The sequence below is a fragment of the Mobula hypostoma genome, chromosome 12 (assembly GCF_963921235.1).
Source record: "Mobula hypostoma chromosome 12, sMobHyp1.1, whole genome shotgun sequence".
NCBI lineage: Eukaryota > Metazoa > Chordata > Chondrichthyes > Myliobatiformes > Myliobatidae > Mobula > Mobula hypostoma.
The window spans coordinates 48716001-48739286 of record NC_086108.1 but is presented as its reverse complement, the minus strand read 5'-3'; the positions used below and the strand labels follow the sequence as shown (position 1 = coordinate 48739286).

Here is a 23286-nt window from a genome sequence, read left to right as displayed (position 1 = left end):
GCCAGTTGGTGTAAACCATAGAAACTTAAATATACGTTTTTTTTTGTTGCGTCAAGGAACCATCATGTCATGGATTTAATAATGAATAATTGTAATCCTTTAGCTGATATTTTATTGCTGGACCATTCATTGATGCAACTTTATTTCATTACATTATTCTATTGCATTGATTGCAGGCATCAGAACTGAGGAGGAATCTGAGCAATCTTCAGGCAGAGCTTCAGGATGCCGTTCAGCGAGCAGCTACTGCGGCAGCCAATGAACAGCAAGCAAGAGCTGATTGTCAGGAGCAGGTCTGCATAATTATCTTGGGCACTGTGGTTCTATAGTTGTATGAGTCATAACTGATCAACATAAAAAATTGTTTGACAATGATACATGCCTTATTTGATAGTGAAGTGGTTGGGGGTATTACCACAGTTTGTAAAGAATGAAACAGTTTGGTTTTTGCCCAATTTGTAGTTTTAACAGACCTTTTTATTGGTGTTTTTAGGCCAGGTTGGCATCGGAAGCACAGAATAAATATGAACGCGAGCTGATGCTGCATGCTGCTGACGTGGAAGCACTTCAGATTGCTAAAGAGCAAGTTTCAACAAATGCACAGGAACGGCAGAAGTTGGAAGATGCTTCTCAAAAGGCTGAGGCACAGATGTTGGAGTGCAAGGCTGCCAAGGATGAAATAGAAAGAATATTGAAGGTAAGTAGGTTTAAAAATTGTGCAAATAAGTCTTCTTATTTAGTTTGTTTCTGTAAGGAAATATAAACGGTCTCGGCAAATTAAATGTAGTTTGTATCTATTCAGAATTCGGTGCCAGTGACTCAATCGATTGTTTATTTGTCCTCCTGTTTGGCACTATTTAAATGATCTAAATTCAGTCACTTTGTAATTTTTGCTTTTGATCCATGTGGCCTGATTCAAGTCAGAGAAGAACAATCCAGTAAGTTTCCTGTCCTTTCATCGGCAAGATATTTTCCTTTTTAGTCTTTGCCCAAAATTCTACTTGATGCGGTTTCTTTCTAATCTGTGGGATTTTTGAAATAATAGGCATAGAAAAAGCAATATCCCTTGGATAACATCAACTAATCTTGTCTTTTATAATAGTCATTCTGCTGACAACTATTCAGTATAGGGAAATTTGCTGCAGTTTTCAAAGCACCATAAATATGAAGTAGCTAATTACTGATCTCTCAACCTGATAGCACAGGAATACTTTACAGTTCTTTTTGAACTTAATAATCTAATTATGGGTTTAGATAAAACGTGGGTACAGGTTGAATTGAAGCAGGTTATCTCTGTCAGAAAGCCAAGTGCAATTTTCATCTCAAAGCTGTACTGGGCTTTCTGACGGAGGGAACCCCCATTTGTAAAAGGAGTTTGGTGTAGAAGCATTAAGGAAGATTATGTGTTCATTGGCCACTTATGTCAGATCAAGGAAACTTGCTTATAGCCAATTAATCGAATAATTCCCTTCCATTTTGAGATCTGTTTACTTAATCAATTAGCAAAGCTTCAGATTATACAATTTCTGCCCAAGACTGGATATTTTGTGAGTGGCATGCCCATCTCCCCAAAGTTATTCATGTTATTCATTTATTTATTCAAAGTTATTCATGTCTTGTGTACCATCTACAACAATTCAGAAAGGATTGTCAGATAAGCATTGAAAGTTGACCAGCATGTGACTATCAAGGGCAGCTGGTACATGGGGTCAGCATGGTTACCAGGTATTCATCTAGATCAATATCATTTGTCTCATTGCGTAGGATGAAGTTTCCAAACTAACTGCACGTTGTGAAGATCTGCAGAAACAGAACAAACTGTTGCTTGAGCAAGTGGAGAGCCTTAGCAATAAGATGGTGACTACAGTGCAAGAAACAGCTCAAACCTCCTTCAATACATCTTTCAATGAAGAAGGAAAGTCCCAGGAACAGTTACTTGAAATTCTGAGGTAAATATAGGCAGAGTGTTGACATTTTCATTGATAGAACTCAGTTATGTGTACAAAATTGCATCTAAAACGTCATTTAGAGTTGCCTGCATCTTGTTTTAATCAAAATTAATTTTTCTTGTCTTTGTATGAAGTTTAATTTGTAATATAAGAAAGTTGGTGGAATAAATTGTTTGCATTGTTAGGTGGCACATTTGTAACTTACGATATTTATTTTAGATTGTTTTCTTAAGATATCTTAATTTTTATGTCGCTTAAATGACTTCATAATGGATGAAATGAAACAAATTTGGCAATAAGTATTTGTCTCATTTATTATTATTGGTCTGTAATTCATTTTCTTTCAATATGCACCGAATAGGCACCATCTAAAGGCAGCTTCTTTTGCTAGTTACCAAAGAGTCTTCATCCTGAGGCATGGCATTAAACTCCACATGTCAGCTGATATTTAGTTGATCTGCTGTGCTTCCTGTTATTCTTTAACTAATTGTTGTTGGAGGTTCATATTTGGAAAAGCTACAAACTTCCTTTCACTAAATGTTATTGGGAAGAAAGAGACCATTTTCTTGAGTTAAGTGTTCTTGTTACTGATTGCATTCCCTCTCCCAGCAGTGCTTTAGGCTGTACTAGATTGTGGAAGTTATACACATCTCACTCTACCCTCTACTTAATTCTGTCAAACTCCTGTACAATCTGTTACAAAGACCAACTCCTTGCATGTTATGCCACAGTTGATCTGCCACTGAAGACCTTTCTCTGTCCAGATTTGTAATACCCTGCTCAGTTGTAATTCTCAGTTTCTCCTTCTCCACCAGATGCCCTTGTGCCTGCCCATAAACTTCAATTCCTGGTCTGGATTTTACATATAGCTTCACTTCACCATTTGTTACGTTCAGCCTCTCTGCCTTTCCACCTCCCTTTTTAGCTGATTTGGTTCTGTGAAGTATCTTGGAACAGTTTTTTGCCGTCACTTGGCAATGGTTTTAGGAACATTTTGAATATGGGGATTGCCATAAATTGCTAAAGATTTGTATCACAGTTTGTCATAGCACTTCCCACTATATTTGGATAAAGTCTGCTGTATTACATCTCAGAGTAATTTGATGCCCTAATATTTCATCACTGTGAAAGATCCATCTCACAGTTGCTCTTCAGAACAGCTACTTTTGCTCATTCACTTCTGATCTACTGAATGCCTTCAATTTATAGTCTAGTTATGCTACTTTGGGATTTCCCACAATATTTTAACATTCCTGAATGTGCATCTGGATCCATCAGCTTCTTTTGCATTTGTAGTTGTGACCATCTTATTTTTGCCAGAAATTTCATTCTGCCTTCAGCCTTTATACTTAAGAGAGAAAGTAGATGCAAAAGAGAAGGAAAAAACACCTGGTTTCCAAAAAAAAATCAATGCTTAACATTTTAACCAAATCTGCATACCATAGGTTTGTGCGAAGAGAAAGGGAAATTGCAGAAACAAGATTTGAAGTGGCCCAAGTTGAGGCTCTGCGTTATCGTCAGCGTGTGGAGAATTTGGAGAGAGAACTAAAGGAGGTGCAAGACAGTCTTAACTCTGAAAGGGAAAAGGTCCAGGTAAACGTACTAGCTTTAATTATAAAATTCTTTCAGAAATTAAGGATGAGCTATAATATTAAGCAAATTAGGTGCCTTTGAACAATGGAGGTTATAGTTATTACTGGAAAGTACACCTTCCAAATGTTGCCTCCTTTAGCTCCCCTTGTTTAAATGTTTTAACAATTTTGAATTGAACAGTTTGCTTCACAGTTCTTTTTTGTGTGCAGGTAACTGCCAAAACACTGGCACAACATGATGAGTTAATGAAGAAGACAGAGACTATGAATGTTCTGATTGAGACCAATAAGATGCTGAGGGATGAGAAGGAAAGGTTAGAGCAAGAACTCCAACAATCAAGGGCAAAGGTCAGTATACCTTCCCAGAACAGTGGTTTGTGATGTGAGGGAATTAGTAGGATTATTAGATGGGATGATTGTTAGTATGGTATTTGAGTATAATGGACAAATCAGTTCAATCTGCCATGCAGAAAGGATTTGCAAATTATGAGAGCTGATTTGCTCTGAAATAGCAAAGGTGAAGCAGGTAGTGGTTTTAGAATACTGGGCAGTGCATTGGGGTAATTAATTTGGCTTACTTTTTGAAATTGTACTGAGATCTTTTGAGTGAATGGGTTACTGAGAGCAGAGGGGCCTTGATCCAGCACATTCGGCAGAGTGCAGTATCAGACAGGGCATCAATCAGATGCAGGCTTTAACTTCTGTTCCTATCTGTAATCTTTAAGTGAATTGTTACACAAGAAAAAGAATATTTTTAGGGAGCACTGATTTAAGACAGAAGTAGAATGATGTTTGTTATACAATTCTTAGATTCGTAAGCTAGAATCTGATATCCTACCTCTTCAAGAATCCAATATGGAGCTCAGTGAGAAAAGTGGTATGTTGCAAGCAGAGAAGAAATTACTGGATGAAGATCTCAAACGCTGGAAGGCCCGTGCCCAGGTATGCCTAATTTCCTTAAAAGTTTGCTTGACTTGTATTTCAAGGTTTAGTCGCTCATTGCTATTTGTATTGCTTTTGGTAGAAGAGCCCATATTAGTAACGTGCAGCTAAATTTGATGTCTTTGTCGGGAGCTAAACTGGGAATAATGAAACAAGCTTCACATTTATGCCATTGAAGTAAAAATATAGGACTGATCCATCCTATATATCACGTCATCTATAATTATTGTTTTTCCAAGTGCTTAATAACTTCCATTAGGTCACAGCCATGTTTAATTGATTGTTTTCCTAGTTTAGATTCATAATTATACAGCACAGAAACAATGCCATCAGCCCAACTTGTCAACACCAGCCAGCATGCCTGTCTATGCTAATCTCACTCACCTGCATTTGGCCTGCATCCCTTTAAACTATCCATTAATTTGTCCAGATTTCTTTCCAACATTGTAATTGTGTCTGTCCCCACCACCATTTCTTCCAGCTCTTTCCACATGTCCGCTTGCCTCTGATGGAACAGCTTGCCCTTCAGATTCTCTTCAAATCTTTTCCCTCTCACCTTCAACCTATGCCCTCTAGTTTTAGATGACTTTACCCTATCTATGCTTTTCATTATTTTATAAACCTCAGCCTCCTTTGCTCTGGGGAATAGAATCCCAACCTATCCAGACTTCAGTGAATCTTCTCTGCACCCTTCCTAGCTTACTCACATCTTGTGATCAGTGTGGTGATCAAGACTGCACATAATACATAAGGGGATCAGAGGTGGAGAGAGCAATGAATTTAAATTCCTTCAGATTAGCTTATCAGAGGATCTGTCCTGGGGCCAGCGTGTAAGTGCCATCGCAAAAGAAGGCACAGCAGTGCTTCTACTTTCTTAGAAGTTTACGTAAATTTGGTATATCACATAAAACTTTGACAGACTTCATTAGATGCATGGTGTGGGGTATCTAACTGGTTGCATCATGGCCTGGTGTGGAAAACCAGTGCCCAGAAGTAGAAAATTCTACAGAAGGTGGTCTGTTCAGCCCAGTCCGTAAAGGGAAAGGCCTCCCCACCACTGAGCACATTTGCAAGGAGTGGAGTGACTCCATCCAGGCCATACCCTCTTCTTACTACAACCATCAGGCAGGAGGTAGAGAAGTTTAGTTCCCAAGTCACCACGTTCAAGAACAGTTGTAACCCTACAACCATCATGCTCCTGAACCAGTGTGCATAACTTCGCTTACCTCAACTCTGAACTGTTTCACAACCTACAGACTCATTTTCAAAGACTCTACAAATCATGTTTTCAGTATTTTATTTATTTGCACGATTTGTCTTTTGCACATTGTCAGTTTTTGTTATCTATAGTTTTTCATAAATTCTATTTCTTTATTTTCCTGTATATGCCTACAAGAAAATGAATCTCAAGGTGTATGGTGACATATACATACTTCGATAACAAATTAAAAATATATTAATATTCCCAAATTTGGCTTAACCAATGAGTTACATGACTGTAACAAGACATCCCAACTCCCATACCTAATTCTTTGACCTGTGAAGGCAAGCACACCATATGCCATATTCACCACTGTCTTTGTATCCTGCTTTACAGAGCTATGTATTTGTACCCTAGGGTTTGACTATACAGTAACATTCACCAGAGTCCTATCACTCACTGTGTACTACACCATCAACTTCGGTGTCATCTGCATTCTTATCCAAATTATTGATATATATGACAAACAACAGGGAACCCAGCTGCAATCCCTGCAGGACAACATAGTTTGGATTGTTTTCTTCCTGTTAATACAATCTAATTCATAATTTTTTTGCTTTAAGATTTAACGAAATAATAATGATTGCTCACATTTGAAATTTGGATATTAAGTTTTTACTAAAATACTGTCGTATTTTAGCAATTAATCAGTCAGCAGAAGGAGACTGACCCTGACGAGTACAAGAAACTGATTTCAGAGAAAGATACAAATATCAAACGCATTCAACAACTAACTGAAGAAACTGGCAGACTGAAAACTGAAGTTGCTAGGTAAGCAAGTGTCTCATACATATGATGTTGAAACAAGACCAGTTGAAATTCTTTAAAGTACCTTGGGAGAGGGATTTTGATGAATTATGGTGGTGCAAATTTTTGTGCAGAGGTAAATGAATGAAGACCCAGAGGCTGAGAAAGTTTAGTGATGCAGCCAGAATATGAAATGGATTGTTTAAGTTTGTAAACAGAAAGGGGAAGTTGAATAACTCAGTATTCCTTGTGCATCAACCAGCCAGTACTCCATTATTCACTGTTTTCTGCCTTCTAGTCGTGCTCCAGCACAGTCCTTCCAGTTTGATTGTTTTCTCTAGCTGTTCCATTCTTCCATATTGGCTTAAGTGTTTTCTCACAGTCCCACCCTGTTGGACGTATAATAAAAATTCTGGCACGAGTACGTGGTTGTAACTTGTGGGCTAGCTACAGTGCCTTTATTTCAGACTTCTGTACATGCACACTAGTAGTATTATCAAATGGTTGTGCATTTTATCCCTCATTATACTTCTGGGCTCCCATTTTTGTCTAGGAACCATCTCTATAAGTTGGTGATCCAAAGAGCCAAGCACAATTCCTATCTTGCCCCTTAACTTAATGCCAGCCATTGTTGGTGGATACTTATTTGAAGGCGTTTGCTGGACATAGCTCTTAAGATAACCTTTTTGATTTTTACTCTCTCATGTTTTTTTTTGAGTTTCACATTTTTCAACTGTTGCGCTGTTTGAGACATGTTTGCCTGGTTGCAAAAATATAATATAGCCTCAGGGCCAGCATGAGCATAACCATGAGGTAGGTGCTAATTATTGCAATTGTGTCTAATTTTGTGATGAATGTTCACACCTATTAATCCAAAATGCTCACTGTACAATTAGCAATTGTGTTACAAAAATTGCATTGAAGACATTTTCTTTTTGTGTTGAAGATAAGGCAGATGACAAATATATCTTTGCAGGAATCCACACTTGCTGAGTGTTGATATTCCTTAACAGAACTTAAGTAAACAATTAGTGCACTCTTTTTCCCTTCTCAATTTTAATCAGACTTTCATATTAAATAAAAGTAATTAAAATTATAATGCAAGACCAGTAATTAATTATGTTACAAGAACTGATGCAATATTGTAATGCTGCTTTGTTTACAGACTGAATGCATCATCCTCTGTATCACAACGTGATGTGCAGACATTGAAGACTGAACTCAGTAGGGTGTCTGTTGATCGGGATAAACTAAAACAGGAAATGATGGCAAGGGTGGCAGATATTCAAGAAAAGAACAAAACTATCACCCAGGTTAAAAAGATTGGTCGTAGATACAAGACTCAGTATGAGGAGCTGAAAGCACAGTATGATAAGGTAACTTGTGAATAATTATTATACAGATATGTTTGTCCAACCTGGGATCAAATACTAATTTTTAATCTTTTAAGTCATTTCAGTTCAATGTCTTTTTATAGGTTAGTTATCTATTGTGACTACCATAACTCTGTTCATTATGGATTTTCCCTCTCCACAGTAAAAGTTGATTTCCTTGACTTAACAAATCTTGCTCTTAAAGATCATGTGGGAAAAAATATCTTCTAAGTGGTACAGGAAAGATTGTTTTGTTCAATAATGACAGAAAACTAGGATTGTCAATTGTACTTGAGCGCCCCCTTTTTATTTCCAAATTAGTATTATAATTTTTGGTATTTTTCTACTGATATATTAAGTTGAAAGCAAATATTCCAACAAGGACATTTAAACTTCAAACATCAGACTTTTGTCCTGGTTCAGTCTTTAACCTTTGTTATCAAAGACTATATCTTGGGCTACAGTTAAAGTTGGAAAAACTAATTGCAAACTGTAGTGGTAACTGTTCATAATGTATATAAATATTTTTAACAAATGGATCCATATCTTTTGCTAATGTTTGTCCAGCGTTAAATGTGGATGATTCAAAACTTCAATGTAATCCAAACGGGTAAGGTTAAAGTTTTTTTTTTGCATCAGAATTTTCAAACACCAAACCCAATGCCTGTGCAATCTTCTATATCAGTTTTTTCAGGAGGTATTTGAAGCCCACATCCTAAAGTAACTAATTTCTTTTATCTTGCATTCCCCCCCCCCAAAAAAAAACGTGCAGTTAGTGGATTTTCTGCCTCACAGCTCTAGCCATCTGGATTCGTTCATTCACTCCACGCATACTCCTAATCTCTGGTGCTGTATGTGTGGAGTTTCAGACTTTTCTCTGTGTCAAGATGTGTTTCATCCATTTGCTCTAATTTCCACCTATTCCCCAAATTCTCAAGGACTGGTACAATGGTAATTGGTTCCTCTAAGTTCTCCATAGTGTAAGTAAGTGATAAAATCTGGAGATAGTTGATGGGAATGTCAGAGAATTAGTCACATAGCAGAGAAGCAGATCCTTAAGCCTACCATGTCCATGCTGGCTTTTTTAGAATACAGGAGAATAAAATGGGGTTAGGGTAAATTTGTTTTTGGGGGGGGGGGGTTAAAAAAAAGTGGTGTTTTGTATTTGATGTGGACTTGGTGGGCCCAAGGACCATTTACCATGTCACTCATCCCCAAATCCCATTGCCTGCCAGCACTTTCTCCACCCCTACCCTCCACCTTTTTATACTATCTCCCATCTTTTTTTCAGTCCAGATGAAGGATCTTGACTTAAAATGTTGACAATTCCTTCGATAGATATGGTCTAACTCTCTGATAACCTCCAGCACCTCTGTTGTTCCAGGTTCCAGCATCTACAGGCTCTTGTGTCTTAAGGAAATGTCTTGGTTTGTTTTTGTTTCCTTCTAATTTCTTCAAGTATATTCCTACATCCCTGTATTCTGAGGTAATCCCATGTTCCCTGTTGTCTATATCTCCTCCTTTTTCATGACTGTTTCCACATAATCCCTTGTCAACCATGGTTGCCTAAATCTTTCCAGCCTTGCCCTTGAATGCTTGTAAATTCAGTCTTAACATTATTGTTCCTTCATACCTCCTTTCGTCAAAGAAAAAGATCAGATGTTGGTCTGTTTACCAGTTCTCTAAGTCTCAAACTTAAACCTGATCACCATTCCTAACTTCCCTCTGTTTGGCATCAGTTTTCATTATTAAATTAGTGAATGTTATTATGTTAAAAGGACAAGTGGAAACTTTAAGAGGACTACGCACATCATTTTATTATATAATTGTTTGCTAAAAAAATTGTCCTGTCTTCCAGATGGTTGCTGAGACTTCTTCTCAGCGTTCTGCAGATCAACAAGCAGAACAATCCTCTGCTCAAGCCACACAGGACTTGCAAGAAGCCTTTGCACAGTCTGAATCTAGAGCTAAGGCACTAGAGTCTCAGGCTGAAGCCCTGCAGAAGGTAAAATCACAGTGTAATTACTAACCATCCTGATATAGGCTTCATCTGACCATGAGATCAAAGTTTTGTCAGGATGCATAGTTTGCAGTGCAAGCATGTTAGTTGTCCATATTGAACATAATAAGAATGGAGTCAGATTTCTGTAATAGTCTGAGGTGCCCACTACCACCTGCCACCTTGTCAATTTTCTTGAGTAAGCTTTGAGTTATCTTTATTTTCCTTGCCTCATTGAATTTTGATTCAAGCTCTTAGTGTGGCTGGCACCATAGAGTGAGGGATCCATGAGCCAACAATATTCAGTGTAAACAATACTTCAGCAGGTCTGAGGAGTCACTGAGTGGCAGAGAAAGATGTGATGCAATTATGTTAGTGGGGGGGAAACAAGTAATTTAATAGATCACCTGCAGCATTAACTGTGAGCTTATCTTGTATCTTTTCTAAATCTTCACTAACCTGTAAATACTGGGAAGGTGTCATATGCTTTGTGAACTTCTTGCAACTTCCAATTGCATTGAAATATCAATATCAAAGTCAAATTTTGACCTTTGGAAAACCAAGTTCCATCTTGCCTCAGTCTGGAGATAACATCTAAAAGGCAGCTGCTCCTTAATGCCGATCTCATGCTTATCAAGTTATCCTAAATGGACGCAATGTGTTGGTAAAAATCCCTACCATGTAGCAAGACGGGTATTCCCTTCTCAGATTTTGTCACAAAATTTACAGTAGATTCCTTTCCTTGCTGGTTCGGAGAGACAATTCAAAGCTTACTCAAGAAAATTGATAAACTACAGTAAGATTTTTTTAAAACACTTGTGAAGAAGCCAAGAAATTCAAATGCTCTGCATGCAGATGATAATCCCCAAAGAAAACTGTTACTTAAATAAGGGAAAATATTGTGCATGGAAGCAAGAGATATAGAAATGACTACTGTATGTGACACCCATGTACAAACATACTACAGTTATTGGAAAGTTTAAATGAAAGCATCCAAAGCCTTATGGAAAAGGAAGCTAATACCGGGAGGTATCTTTTTCTCTTAAGAATTATCATCATTCTGGTTGACGCTATTTCAAAGTGACACAATTGTGTTAGGTGGCAGTTTAAAAACATCAGATGATAGAATGATTAAGAGATCAGTACTGAAATGAATGATTGGATCAACATTGATGCTACTGTGTTTATCTCAAGTCTTTTTAAAAACTTGGACTGATGAAAATCGTTTGCTGTGTTGGGTATAGAACTCCGTTGTCATTGATTCAGTAGTTCATAAGTTTGTTTATCCTTAATTGGTACTGCCTAACATATCATTGGGGTAATCTTGTATGCATAACCATTTGTCTTGTGCGCACAACCTACTGAATAATCACAACTTCTGCTTTCTGTAATTTCTTCCCCCAGTCTGTTACTGAGAAGGAATCCGAAGTTAAAAAATTACAGGAAGAAGTAATCCAGTTGCAAGGTGAACTTTCCCGCTTACGCCAGGAACTACAGGAGAAAGCAAGCCTTGAAGAACAGCTTCGGCAGCAGATATTGGAGAAAGAGGAAAAGACCAAAAAAGCAATATTAGTTGCCAAACAGAAGATAACACAGTTAGCTGGTCAGCCACTTGCATTTTTTAATGTGCATTACATAACGAATGGAGGAATTAATTGTAGAAAAGATTACTAGAATTTGAGCTTGTACCTTTGATTGCTTAATGCATGTTTCTGCACAACTCAGTGGTGCAGAACTACTTCAAGAACTTGGGTAGTGTTGAAGCATTTGCTTGTATTTTAACTTACTGTTTGAGTTCATTTCTTAAGATTGAAATAAGTGCAGAGTAATGATAAATAAACTCTCTCAGGCTTCTAGCCAGGTACAGGTATCTACTTTAATCGATGTTTCGATAACAAACTTTGCCATCTTCATCAGGGATGATGCCTAGGTATGTCTAGACCAGTGGCATATATACCCCCGTTGTCCGTCCCTCCTGATTGGTTAGTCCTCATCCAATCAGGTTTCTGCTGTCTCACCTTCTTTACATTCGAATTCCTGTTCTTTCTTCGAGTGAGGCCTTCATCTTTGTTAAAACTCTTCCTCTAGTTTTATTTCAATGGCTTCCCTGATGAAGATGGCAGAATTTAACATCGAAACATCCGTTAAAATCGATACCTGTACCTGGCTGGAGGCCTGAGAAGAGTTTATTCATGTACACCGGGAAAGCACTAGATCCTTTTTTCAGAGTAATGATAGTTTACTTATGGCTCAAATATTTAGTGGGATTTGTAATTAATCTGATTGGATTGTTTTAGGTCTGAAGGAGCAGCTGGCAAAAGAGAATGAAGAGTTAAAGCAACACAATGAAGAGTTTAAGCAGCGTGTTAGTAGTTTAGATCAGCAAAGAGAGGAGCTGGAGGTACGCATGAGTGCACTCAAATCCCAGTATGATGGTCACATTACTCGACTTAAACGAGAGCTGAAAGAACACCAGGAGCGACAGCATGAGCAACGTGAGGAACCTCAGGAACTGACTATTAAGGTATGTGGCTAAAGATTCTATGATAGAACTGGGGAACTGGAAATTCTTAGAAGTAATTGTCAAAATTAGAAAGAGAATTTGATATTTGGTTCCTTTATAATAGACTATGCTTTATTTTGGGATACTCAATATGACCAAATACTTGGAGAATTGTATTGCAATCAAAACTTAAATTTAGTATGTCACATTGATTTTTGTGCTGTGACATCCATAAAAATGCACCTAGTGTTTTTTTTTGAATTCTTTTCATCAGCTAATTCAGAGCAATTCTGAATTTAACACAACCAGGACGTTTAATTCATTTTGTGTTACTTATTTTCATCTTTGCAGCATGCAGATAATTGGTTCTGATCATCTTAGTAGCGCTTATTGAGTTCCGTGTTCTAATTGTGTCATAAAAAATCTAACGATTTGAGTCCTAATGGTATATAATGAAGAAATTATTAATGAGTTGTAACTTTGTTAATATACTGTGCATCTTTTTTGAACTGTTAAATAAAAGCATAACACAAATCGAGCTTAATGAGATGTATTTCTGTTTTGCCGTAGACTTCTGAGCCACAGAGACAGCTGGATCCACAGAGACAAATTACCTTGAAGCAAACTCCAGTATCAACAGACAGGGGAGGGTGAGGATAGCCATCATTCCCCTTTTTAAACTAATTGAGTATATTGCATATGACTGTCAGAAGTTTTAATGTAATTTAGTGAAGATCCTGTCTCTTTAAACATGAATTGGCCATTGGATTTAGCTAGATTTAGTGTTTAGAATCTTGTTTTACTTTTTAAAGAAAAACAAAATCCTCCTCTTAACCTTGCAGCTTTAGTAGTAACCTTGCAACTTAAATTTATTGTTTTCATTATGAAAGGTGATGTTTAATTTACAGCTGATTTACTTCTGAATGGGATACATTAACTAAATTTTCTTCAAACTTCCATGTAGTTCAAGCTCATCAGATCCACCAACAGCCAATATCAAGCCCACCCCCCTCGTGGCAACACCAAGTAAAGTTGCTGCTGGGCCAGTGCCTGGCAGTAAGTCCACACCGAGAGCCAGTATTCGTCCAATGGTTACACCAGCAACGGTCACTGGACCAGCCACAACGCCAACTGCAACAGTGATGCCAACAACACAGGTTGAATCTCAAGAAGGTATGTAGTTTAAATATTGAACCAAAGAGCAAGCAACCACTATCTGAAACTCGCTGCTCTGTAATATTTACAGTGGTTTATCACAGTAGAAAAATTTGATTTTTAAATCCAATTAATATTTTGTTTAATGGATAACAATGTTGGTTGTTAACTATGTCTTTGTATTAATTTCACATTCACCTTTATGCAGCAGCCATACAGTCAGAAGGACCAGTGGAACATGTAACTGTTTTTGGTAGCACAAGTGGAACTGTGCGTTCAACAAGTCCAAATATCCCAAACTTGTCACAGCCTATTCTAACAGTTCAGCAGCAACAGACACAGGCAACAGCATTTGTACAGCCCACTCAACAAACTCTTCAGCAGGTAGAGCCAGCAAATCAGGAGATTTCAACAAACCTAGCAGATGTTGTGCAAAGCTCCCCAATGGAACGACCATCCACTTCCACTGCTGTATTTGGAACAGGTTAGTTTATGCTATGATCTGAAAATTGCTTCAATTTATTCCTGAAAATCAAAAAAAGTGCATATGCTAATAGTCTAAAAGAAAAACCAAAATGCTGGAAATAACAAGTCAGTCCACATCTGTGGGAACATAAACAGTCCTTCAGGTTGGAGTTTCGATGCTTTATATCCAATATGAAGTATTGATTCACTTCTTATCCTGCAGCCTGGCCTGCTGAGTATTTTCCACTTCAGTTGTGAGTATGTTGACATGTAGGAGTGAGAGCTCTTGTCTGATCTGCCAATTCTGTAAGACAGTAGCTGATACCCTTCTTCATCTCTGGTAACATATATGACCTTGAAATGCTAAAATCCTATTGGCATCATTCTTGGAAGTGCCATTCGAAACATTGAAAAACTTGACAGGGTGTGTTGTGGGAGGAAGGTGGTGTTAGTTGAGGAAGAATTTTATTTTGACTGCCTCCAGATTTAAAATTGCATAACCAAATTCTTTGCTCTGAAACTCAAGAACCTAATTTTGGCTTCCCTGGACAAGGTAAAATTCTCCAGTTGAATGTGTTTAATCCCAGAATGAGACACATTTAATCTCCGTATCAAATGCAGTGGACCTTTGATTTCTCTATGGAATCTGTTCTGTTCAGATTAGTAGTTGGAAACTAATACATGATGTGGCTTCACTTGAAGTTCTACCTGAATGTAATGAGACTTGCTTGTTACTCTTGGGTCTCCTTTGTAAGAAAGACCAGTGTAGGGTCTCTGAATTCTTAGTGTAACCTTTTTGTGTGCAAAGATGCCCTAGTCCACTTAATAATATTTCCTCAACTCACAATATATAATTTTTAATAAAAACCTCTTCCATTTGGCATGGTCCTGCTTCATCTCATGGCCTATCCACAAATGACTTCAATCTTGTTACCTTCCCTGTAGTTGCCTTTCATATTCTGAATATTTGGATTCAATTTCTGGTATGAATGAGTATCAAGTTCAAATTGCTAAGGTCTAAATATTCTTTCATTATCCTCCAAGATGGTGCCAACCTGAAATTGCCGTTATTTGTATTGTTTTCTCCCTATTAATCAAACTTGAATCTTGGTAATTTCTTGCCCTTTTGCTTTATAGCCAATGAACTTTTGTATGCACTCAAATGGATTTTGCAGATTTTAAGTAATATTATGATGTGACATGACCAATTAATTTCTGACCACACTTAAATCACTTGTATTTGCCTCTACTTAGTTATTGTAGGAAACGAAAGCTAGGCAAGCTATTTCCAAGAAGCAAACGTTGTGGAAAGTTAATTGCAAATAGAATGCACTTTTTTCTTTTTGTGGGGAGCTGACTGCCTGATCTCCCTTGATCGAAAAAAGTTGAAACAAGTATTGTATAGGAAATTTAAGTTGAAGACCTGTACTTCTGCAAATCTACAATGCTACTTCAAACATTTTTGAAAGTTGATACTGGGTTCCTGAACAATGATACACTCTTACTAAATAATGTTACTGTAATCCACAGTAGCACTTATTAAGCTGTTTCCATGCAGTGATTGAACTTGTAGGCTTTGGGACTATTAGGTTCTCAAAATTTTTTAAAATTTGAAATAAAAGTATGAAAAAGTGTCACTTTTCAGTTTCAGGCTCCACTCCTATGCCTAAACGTCAACGTGAAGATGACGAAGAGACCAGTGCTGATAATACAGCTCATGGTCAGGATGAGTCTTCAGAACATCAGTCAAAGAAATTGAAACTCACCCAACGAGCGGTACGTAAGGTGGTTAATGTATTGCTGGTGTATTTAGAACATAGCCAGGATGTAGGGAAGGGAAGCTTCTCTGATTTGAGACTGCTTAAAATGAAAAATAACTCAATTACATAAATGGGGGAAAAGGAGTAAGATAAAATAATAGAAAAGGAACACAATTTGAAAGTACCTGTTGCTACAAAGAGTTACTGTAATCTGGAGCCTTTTCCCATTAAAGGTATGTGATTGGTGAAACAGGTACTATTTTCTGAAACATATCAATTATTAGAGAGCAGAGTATCAAAATAAAAGGTTGCACTATTGAATAGCAACAAATCAAGTTTATGTTCGGCTTGAAGGCATTTGTGAATGGCAAATAGATTAGAAATGTTAATGAATTTCATGGAGAATGTTGTAAAACTGGGGACTCCTGTGGTGCGGGACTGAAACATTCTTCGGACTATTGAATATTGCACATTTTATGTTACACAATAGTATAAATCAGATGCATTTCAAGGGAGCACCAGAAATGGAATCTTTGGTGAGCGGGAGGGATGCTTGGCAAACGTTACTCAACCAGCTAAATGCCAAACCGTTGAGATTGCTGGTAGTGGATTATCAGAGTTTTACTGAAGTTGGAAAAGGACAGTTCAGGTGTGTGGGGGGTGGGGGAGAGGGGTGATAATTTTCTCAAAAAATATATACACTGAAGTCCCTGCTCCATGGGAAGCTTTCATTTTTTTTTTGTAGAATTAATGTTAAATGCTCAAAGTATTGAACACCAGAATGTTTTTCATCTTCAGGAGGAGCATGTGCAAGAAATAGAAGCAAACACAGAAGCAGAAAATGAAATGCAGATCCAGTCTGAGAACCTGGATTCACAAGACTCTATCACCCAGGTCAGTTAATTATCACCAGTCAGTCTTGAGCTGTAAAGATATGGGTAATATTAAATCCTGATTAGGTATCCCACGGACAGTCTAGGAACCAAGCACAAGTTTAGATTTCATTCAGAGTCATTGCCATATTTTTTTAATTAACATTGATTTTCCTTTACATGAAACTCTTGCCATCAACTAAGGGAAAAATCCAAATTGCTGCTTAATTCCTTGTGGAACGAAATTAGCACATTAATTGTCGCCAATATTAGTCCCATGTTCAGAAGTTGATATGAAATAGGGCTACTTTCCTTTACTAAAGAAACATTATCACTCAATTTGCAGTGTCTTAAATTTCTTATTGCTATCTTAGCAATTTCCCCAATGAAAATAATTTCTTTTCTGACATTTTTTTTTGCAGGTGGTTATTGAGGAATACCCACCTTCTCAACTAATGGAAGATAATGAAGAGGCATCTCACCCTTTGGATTTAGACCCTCAACCATTAGAACAGCTAAGTACTCACTATTCACAGAGTTCTCAAACACCAAGTGAATACATTATTATTGAGAGTGATGAAGATCCAGACAATGAAGAGGACCAAGAGCAGGTAAATGTTATGAAGCTGGATGTGATTGAATTCAAATAGTGCTTGGCAGATTTATTAATCTGATTCACATTTTGAGCAGCATTTTATTGTTTTAGATTATCAGAGCTTCACTATATTTCTTCCAACCTGGAAAGGACACATTTTATACCTACTAATATTCAGTTGGTCTTCTGTCAATGCGGAACTTATTCACTTTGCTCTTCTTCTATTTGCATAAAGATCCAACCGACCGTTAAATAATCTTTTTACACAGTTTCCCCAGAGTTAAGTGTTGGGCAGCATGGTCAGTGTAACGCCCTAGTTAAAGCTGTGTGCAATGTCTAAATTCTGCACAACAGAAGGGTGAGAAGTAAAATTTTAAATAGCAGCAAACTATAAAAACTGATATTCATTAGAATTCTCATAAGTGTAACTTTTATTTCCGTAAAATAATTTGAGCAAAAATGGTCAAGAATACTCATTTGCACGAATAAACTTTCTACACAATTGGATAATCTTTCTGTAATATCAGAATTAGAATCCAAACCAGTGTCAAGCCTTCAAATATTTCCATGAAGAACATTTGTAGATTTTTCTTGCAAAACAGCTTACTTTTGAGTTCTAAATGTAGGAAGTCAACTAATCAAAAGATTTTTGCTTGGAGATTTTAATGATGAGAGCTGAAACGTTGACCCATATTCTCAATCATTTTTAGGGATATGAAGAGGACGATGAGGAAGAGGATGATGATGATACTGGTATTGAGGATGGTGATGGAGAGGATAGTAATGAGGGTAGTCCTGAGGGAGAAGATAATTATGATGATGGCAATGTTGAGGTATGCAATGCTTTGAGACCTGTGCATCTTAGATTGAAGCTGGCTAATGATAAAAACTTTTCATGGAAGATTTGGCTCAAGATATTTAATTTCCTAAATGTCTTTCCACTCTTGTCTGTCCTACCTTTGTTGAATTTACTGATTATTTGAAGTGCTTATTTTTGCTCACCCTCAAGCATCTCATTTCGAGAGAAAACTAGGCATGTTTGTGCAGCTTACCACCATGATTCCTGTTTGTGAACGAGCTGTTTTCTTCACCAAAAGCAAAGCCTTTTACTGCAGTTTGGTGATTATAACTGAGTGTATGATGCACCCATAGCTCCATATAATTGAAATGTCACTTTTTCTAATTACAAATTTTTTTGAAGTAACAGTCAACCTTCCATTAACCTTTTTCCCTCTTCTAACTACTTGTAACTTGTATCTTGTAACTACTTTGTTATAGCCTATTTGTTTGAAAAACTGAACTGTTATTTTTATCTTTTCACAATTGCTACCTCTTCGATCAATTGACCAATTACTGTTCACTCAAATAATCTTTAAAAAGGAGCCAAGATGCATATTGATTTTGGAATTAGAAACGTAAGCATGTCACGAACATACAACTATTCTCTTTGTTGGGAGAACTGTTTACAATTAGGATGAAATTGGAATATTTTAACTACTCCAGGTGAGAAGGCTTGGTATGGGAGCCAGTAGCTTGGTGTTGTTGCATGATGACCTGCTAATAACATTTTATTAAGGTTTTGGTTTGCTAGTATTTAAGTGGCTAAAATGATTCTATTGAAAGAGTAATAGTAGAGATGATAAGAGGTATAATGGTAAGGATTTGGCAACTTGAGTTAAGGGTCTTGAAATTAAACCACACTATGGGAACACTAAGAAATATATCCTCAGAATATATTTGAATATATTGGCTCACATATTTGAAGCACTCTAAATTGGTATGATCTGGGATTTGCCCTTTTTCAGTCATCATAAAGTTTTCTTACTGCTGAAATTAAGTTTTCACAGCTTGTACACTGGGTAGTATTTGTTCAAACCTCTGAGCTCTTAATCAAGGTTGCTTTTCACACAGGCTGCTGATGGGACAGATCCTAGTACAGATGAACAAGCTACAAAGGAAAATAGTCAGATTTCAGAGGATAATTGTAAGTCTTAGTAAATAACTGGCATTTAAAATGGAATTTGACTGGTAAAATGTAAAGTATACATAAAATGCATTGGAATTTAAATATTTTACTGAATGATCATAGTGACATGGCTTGTGAAATTTTTTTTTCTTGCCTCTTGAATACTGAATCATTTATCAGTTTCTTGGTTTCATTAAAATACACAAAAGTGGCAATTAATAATTAAATGCTGGAAGAACTCGGCAGGCGAGGCAGCAGCTATGTTTTGGGCCGAGACCCTTCATCATTCATTTTGTGTGTATTACTTTGATTTCCAGCATCTGCAGATTTTGTTCTGTTTGTAATTAAACATTAACTTTTGCTTCAAAAGGCCAGAGTTCCATTGCAGTGATGCAATGCACTGCTCATTACTCACTGAGTTCACACATAAGATGAACTAACTCCACCCTGGTGGGCCTTGCAGATGTAAGTGAAATTGTAATGAGAGGTCTTATGGAGTCCTGCCAATGTAAATGCTGAAAAATGTCTTCAGTAGCTGGCTAGGCCATGCTCCCAGCTTTAACAGCTGTTAACTAGTTTGAATAAAATTCAACAATTTTCAACATTCAAATCTATTGTAAGTTAATTAAGCAATCGATAATTCAGAAAAGTTAAAATTCTTTAATTGGTAACATACATATTAATACAATTCATTTAAAAACACAGCTGGAAATGACGTAAAACGTTGTCATTTGCAGCTATTCCATTCCTTTGAAATGAATAGTTACTGAATCTCTACCAAGTCCAACCTCCCTCTGGTGCTGGTTCAGCAGACAGATTCCCCAGTGAAAACAAATAGCAAGCTGGAACTCCCAACAATCACCTTTCAAGAATTTCCCATGACTTATGTCAAGGAATGCCAACATTTAAACTATTTCAATCCTATGTCCTTGTATAATTTAGAGGAGAATTGTATCCTTTGCAATCTTTTAAGATTGGTCACTCATGTTTGAATATGCAGATTTAGCAATATTATGTCATTACTTTGTGTCATATGCTTTCAAAGAATTAAAAATGTGGTTAGTTTTGTGTAGTTTCCTGTCCTGTATCAAGTAAGATTTTAAAAATTTAACTTAAATGTAATTGGATTAGCATAGAAATTTCAACCATGAAATAATTTTCATTTTGCAAAAATGTGTAATTTAGAAATTCTGTATGGTAAAATGTGCTAAAATTTCCCAGTAACAAGTATAATGTTCCCATTTTGTCTGTAGCTGGAGGTGAAGGTTGTGTCACCACCACGGAATCCTACACACCAGAAACTCCAAGAGAGCAACAGACAGTTGTTGAGAGACCAGCTTCACGAGCTCGGCGTTCACCAAGGAGACCACCACATCCTCTTCCACCAAGACTTACAATTCAACCTCCAGCCCCAGAACTGGGACCACCTGCACAGGTGCTTAAACCCAAGTTGTATATTTGATATCCACTCGTTTCTTACAGTTGTTCAGAAAATGAAATCATGGCATTTTTAAAGTTGCCCATTTTATTGTATGTTGACCTGCAGCTGTAAACAAAAGCCAATAGTTTTTGGATCAAGAAATTAGCAGCAAGCAAACGTAGTTTGTTTATATATTTTGTTTACTGGCCAATCTGTGTGTAAATTTCAAGATGCCTCTCAACTTAGTGGCATCTGTTCCAGCTATGTTGTTCATTCATCCAATCTGTAAAGTTTTTGTCATGTGCACTGTCATCAAATTTGCATGTATTAATATGCTATTCATCTACTTTCATTTCCCTGAAAGTAGTTTATTTCCCTGTTCTTAAATTATTTTCTAAATCTTTAGCCTTAAGAAGTAGAGGTGTTGGTGAGCTTCCTTGGCTGTGACATCAACATGTTTGGATCAAAACAGGCTATGTAGTAATGTTCACACCTAGGAACCTGCAGTTTTCAACCCTCTTAACCACTTAGTGTTGTAGACAGGAGCAGGTGAGCACCTCCCACCCCTTCTGATGCTTTATTGTCGGCATTGTTGTCGTGACACCATGTCACTAAGCTTTCTGTCCCTTTCTGATATTCCAAGATGTTATTATTTGAGATGTGGCCTGCTACAGCGGTATCATCGGAAGACTTGTAAATGGAGTTATTGCAGAATCTGACCATGCAGTCATGGATGGATAAGGCATAGAGTGCGGGGCTGAGGATGCAACCTTGTTGAGCACCAGTGTTTAGAATAATCATGGCAGAGGTGTTGCTGCCTTTTCTTACTGATTGTCCAGGAGCCCAGTCCTCTTTGGAAGCCATTGCTAAGGCCAGTAAAGTTGGTTGCTGGTTATGGTGTTGAGGGCATGATCCCATAATCAACTCCACTGCTTTTCTCCGATTAAGGCGTTGAGCAAGGTTGAAGAAGCCAATGAGGGTGAAGTATGGGTGGGTGTTCCGTGTCTGTGTTTAACTGGTTTTCCTCTCCTTTTTGCTTGCTGCTTTTGGAGGAAAGTGCCGGAATCTTGGGATCCACGTTGCAAGGATTGACCAGAGAGGCTGTGGACTTGTTTTTGGGGACTTTGGGGTTCATGTATATGTTCCTGGATTCTAGTTACTCTTTTTTTTGCTGTTTTTGAGTGGTTGGATTGGGGCAAACAATGTGGTCTGGGGTGTTTCAGCGTACAAGTGGGTTAGAGGGGCGACACAGAACTGAACTAAATTTGAATGTTATTGGCTTGATGTTTGATATTCTAGTTGTCCGCTTGCTTGGGCAATTTGTTCTTGCGCATTGGGTTTTTGATTTCCTGAGTGGGTTCCATGGTGTTTCTTTGTTTTGTGGCTGCCTGCGGGAGGACAAGTTGTATTTTGTATGCATACTTTGATAGTAAATGTACTTTGAATCTTTGAGTGGGCTTAGCTATATCCAGCTTTCATCATGCATGTTCTCAGATTTAGCACTGAGTTGGAGAATAGTGGCTTTGAGTTACACTCTGGATACCAGAACAAAAATGCAGTTTGAAACTCCATTGCATACCTCCTTGGAGGTGCCATTTTTAAATTGGGACAAATGTTAAATTCCAAGACACAATAAATATCGAGGCTAATGTTTATTTTGTAAGCAAAACCACTTTGCAAGGCCCCGATCAACTAGACCTTTTCCAAAATGTGTCCGTTTCATAAGCTTTGAATGATGTATATGACACTGTTTTAGTAGTTGATTATCATTTGAAGAATGGGATTTTTACATAACTTTTGTTTTCTGTTATCTTTTGTATTACTCAGAGATTTCCACCAGCGAGGCGACCTTCATCAAGTCGTGGGGGAATACAGCTTACTCCAGGCATTGGAGGTGTGGTAAGTAACGGAATTCTGAGTGTATATGTTAGAATTGTGAACTGCCACTTTGAGGTTATTTTTCTTCAAGCTGCTTTGTATTGTATTTTATGGTCTGACCATTTGGTGAACCAAAATGTGAACCATTTTTTGGTCTATTTTCTGATGGTTTTGTCCTGAGCACAACTATGATTTGTGGCATTAGATCTTTTGTCTGCATTAACATCAATTAATAAGACCCTATATTAGTCTCCTGTCCATCTTATTACTGATGCAGCATGCCCTCAGTTGTGTGTGTGGGAGGTATTAATTTTGAGTTTGGAAATGCTGTTGCGATGTTTATGAGCAGCATATACACTGTTGTTACTACTGGTCTTTTGTTTTCCAAACACTACCTTTTACATTGACTCACCTTTACCATTGTTTTTCAGCAGCAGCATTTTTTTGATGAAGACGATAGAATGGTGCCCAGTACACCAACACTTGTTGTGCCCCACCGATCAGACGGGTTTGCCGAGGCCATTCAGTAAGGATGTTTCTCTTTTATTGCCATCTATGTTCAAAATAAGACATCTTTTTTCAAAATGTCATGAGTAAATGGGGGGAATTTTTTTGGACAGTGATACAAGTAAAATTCTGAGTGGTGTAGATTTGTGGCAGTCGTTTGTTCTGATTAGTGTAGTTGGGGGAATTTGTGGAGTCCTTTTTAATGCTTGTGAGCTTTAAATAAGAAATGTGCGTCTTCCATGACATTGATATGTTTATGTGTTGCTTTCAAAATTCGGAAATTGATGCCCTGCCAGATGTTT

General features: G+C 37.4%; 1 protein-coding gene across 5 annotated transcripts in view; it reads left to right on the top strand.

Annotated features, from left to right (window-relative positions):
• tprb (translocated promoter region b, nuclear basket protein) overlaps positions 1 to 23286 on the top strand; it is a 77809-nt gene that overhangs the window by 47234 nt on the left and 7289 nt on the right. For 2 of the 5 annotated variants that reach the window (XM_063064031.1, XM_063064034.1), the window contains exons 24-45: positions 177 to 293; positions 494 to 697; positions 1765 to 1949; positions 3395 to 3542; positions 3752 to 3889; positions 4352 to 4483; positions 6385 to 6515; positions 7657 to 7867; positions 9723 to 9869; positions 11268 to 11466; positions 12161 to 12387; positions 12937 to 13016; positions 13331 to 13539; positions 13730 to 14005; positions 15632 to 15762; positions 16545 to 16640; positions 17041 to 17229; positions 17924 to 18046; positions 19125 to 19197; positions 20433 to 20614; positions 22427 to 22498; positions 22909 to 23003. In XM_063064031.1, the coding sequence (XP_062920101.1) occupies positions 177 to 293; positions 494 to 697; positions 1765 to 1949; positions 3395 to 3542; positions 3752 to 3889; positions 4352 to 4483; positions 6385 to 6515; positions 7657 to 7867; positions 9723 to 9869; positions 11268 to 11466; positions 12161 to 12387; positions 12937 to 13016; positions 13331 to 13539; positions 13730 to 14005; positions 15632 to 15762; positions 16545 to 16640; positions 17041 to 17229; positions 17924 to 18046; positions 19125 to 19197; positions 20433 to 20614; positions 22427 to 22498; positions 22909 to 23003 (3365 nt within the window). The remainder of the gene's footprint in view (positions 1 to 176; positions 294 to 493; positions 698 to 1764; positions 1950 to 3394; positions 3543 to 3751; positions 3890 to 4351; positions 4484 to 6384; positions 6516 to 7656; positions 7868 to 9722; positions 9870 to 11267; positions 11467 to 12160; positions 12388 to 12936; positions 13017 to 13330; positions 13540 to 13729; positions 14006 to 15631; positions 15763 to 16544; positions 16641 to 17040; positions 17230 to 17923; positions 18047 to 19124; positions 19198 to 20432; positions 20615 to 22426; positions 22499 to 22908; positions 23004 to 23286) is intronic. The other 3 variants (XM_063064035.1, XM_063064032.1, XM_063064033.1) reach the window with 3 other exon arrangements.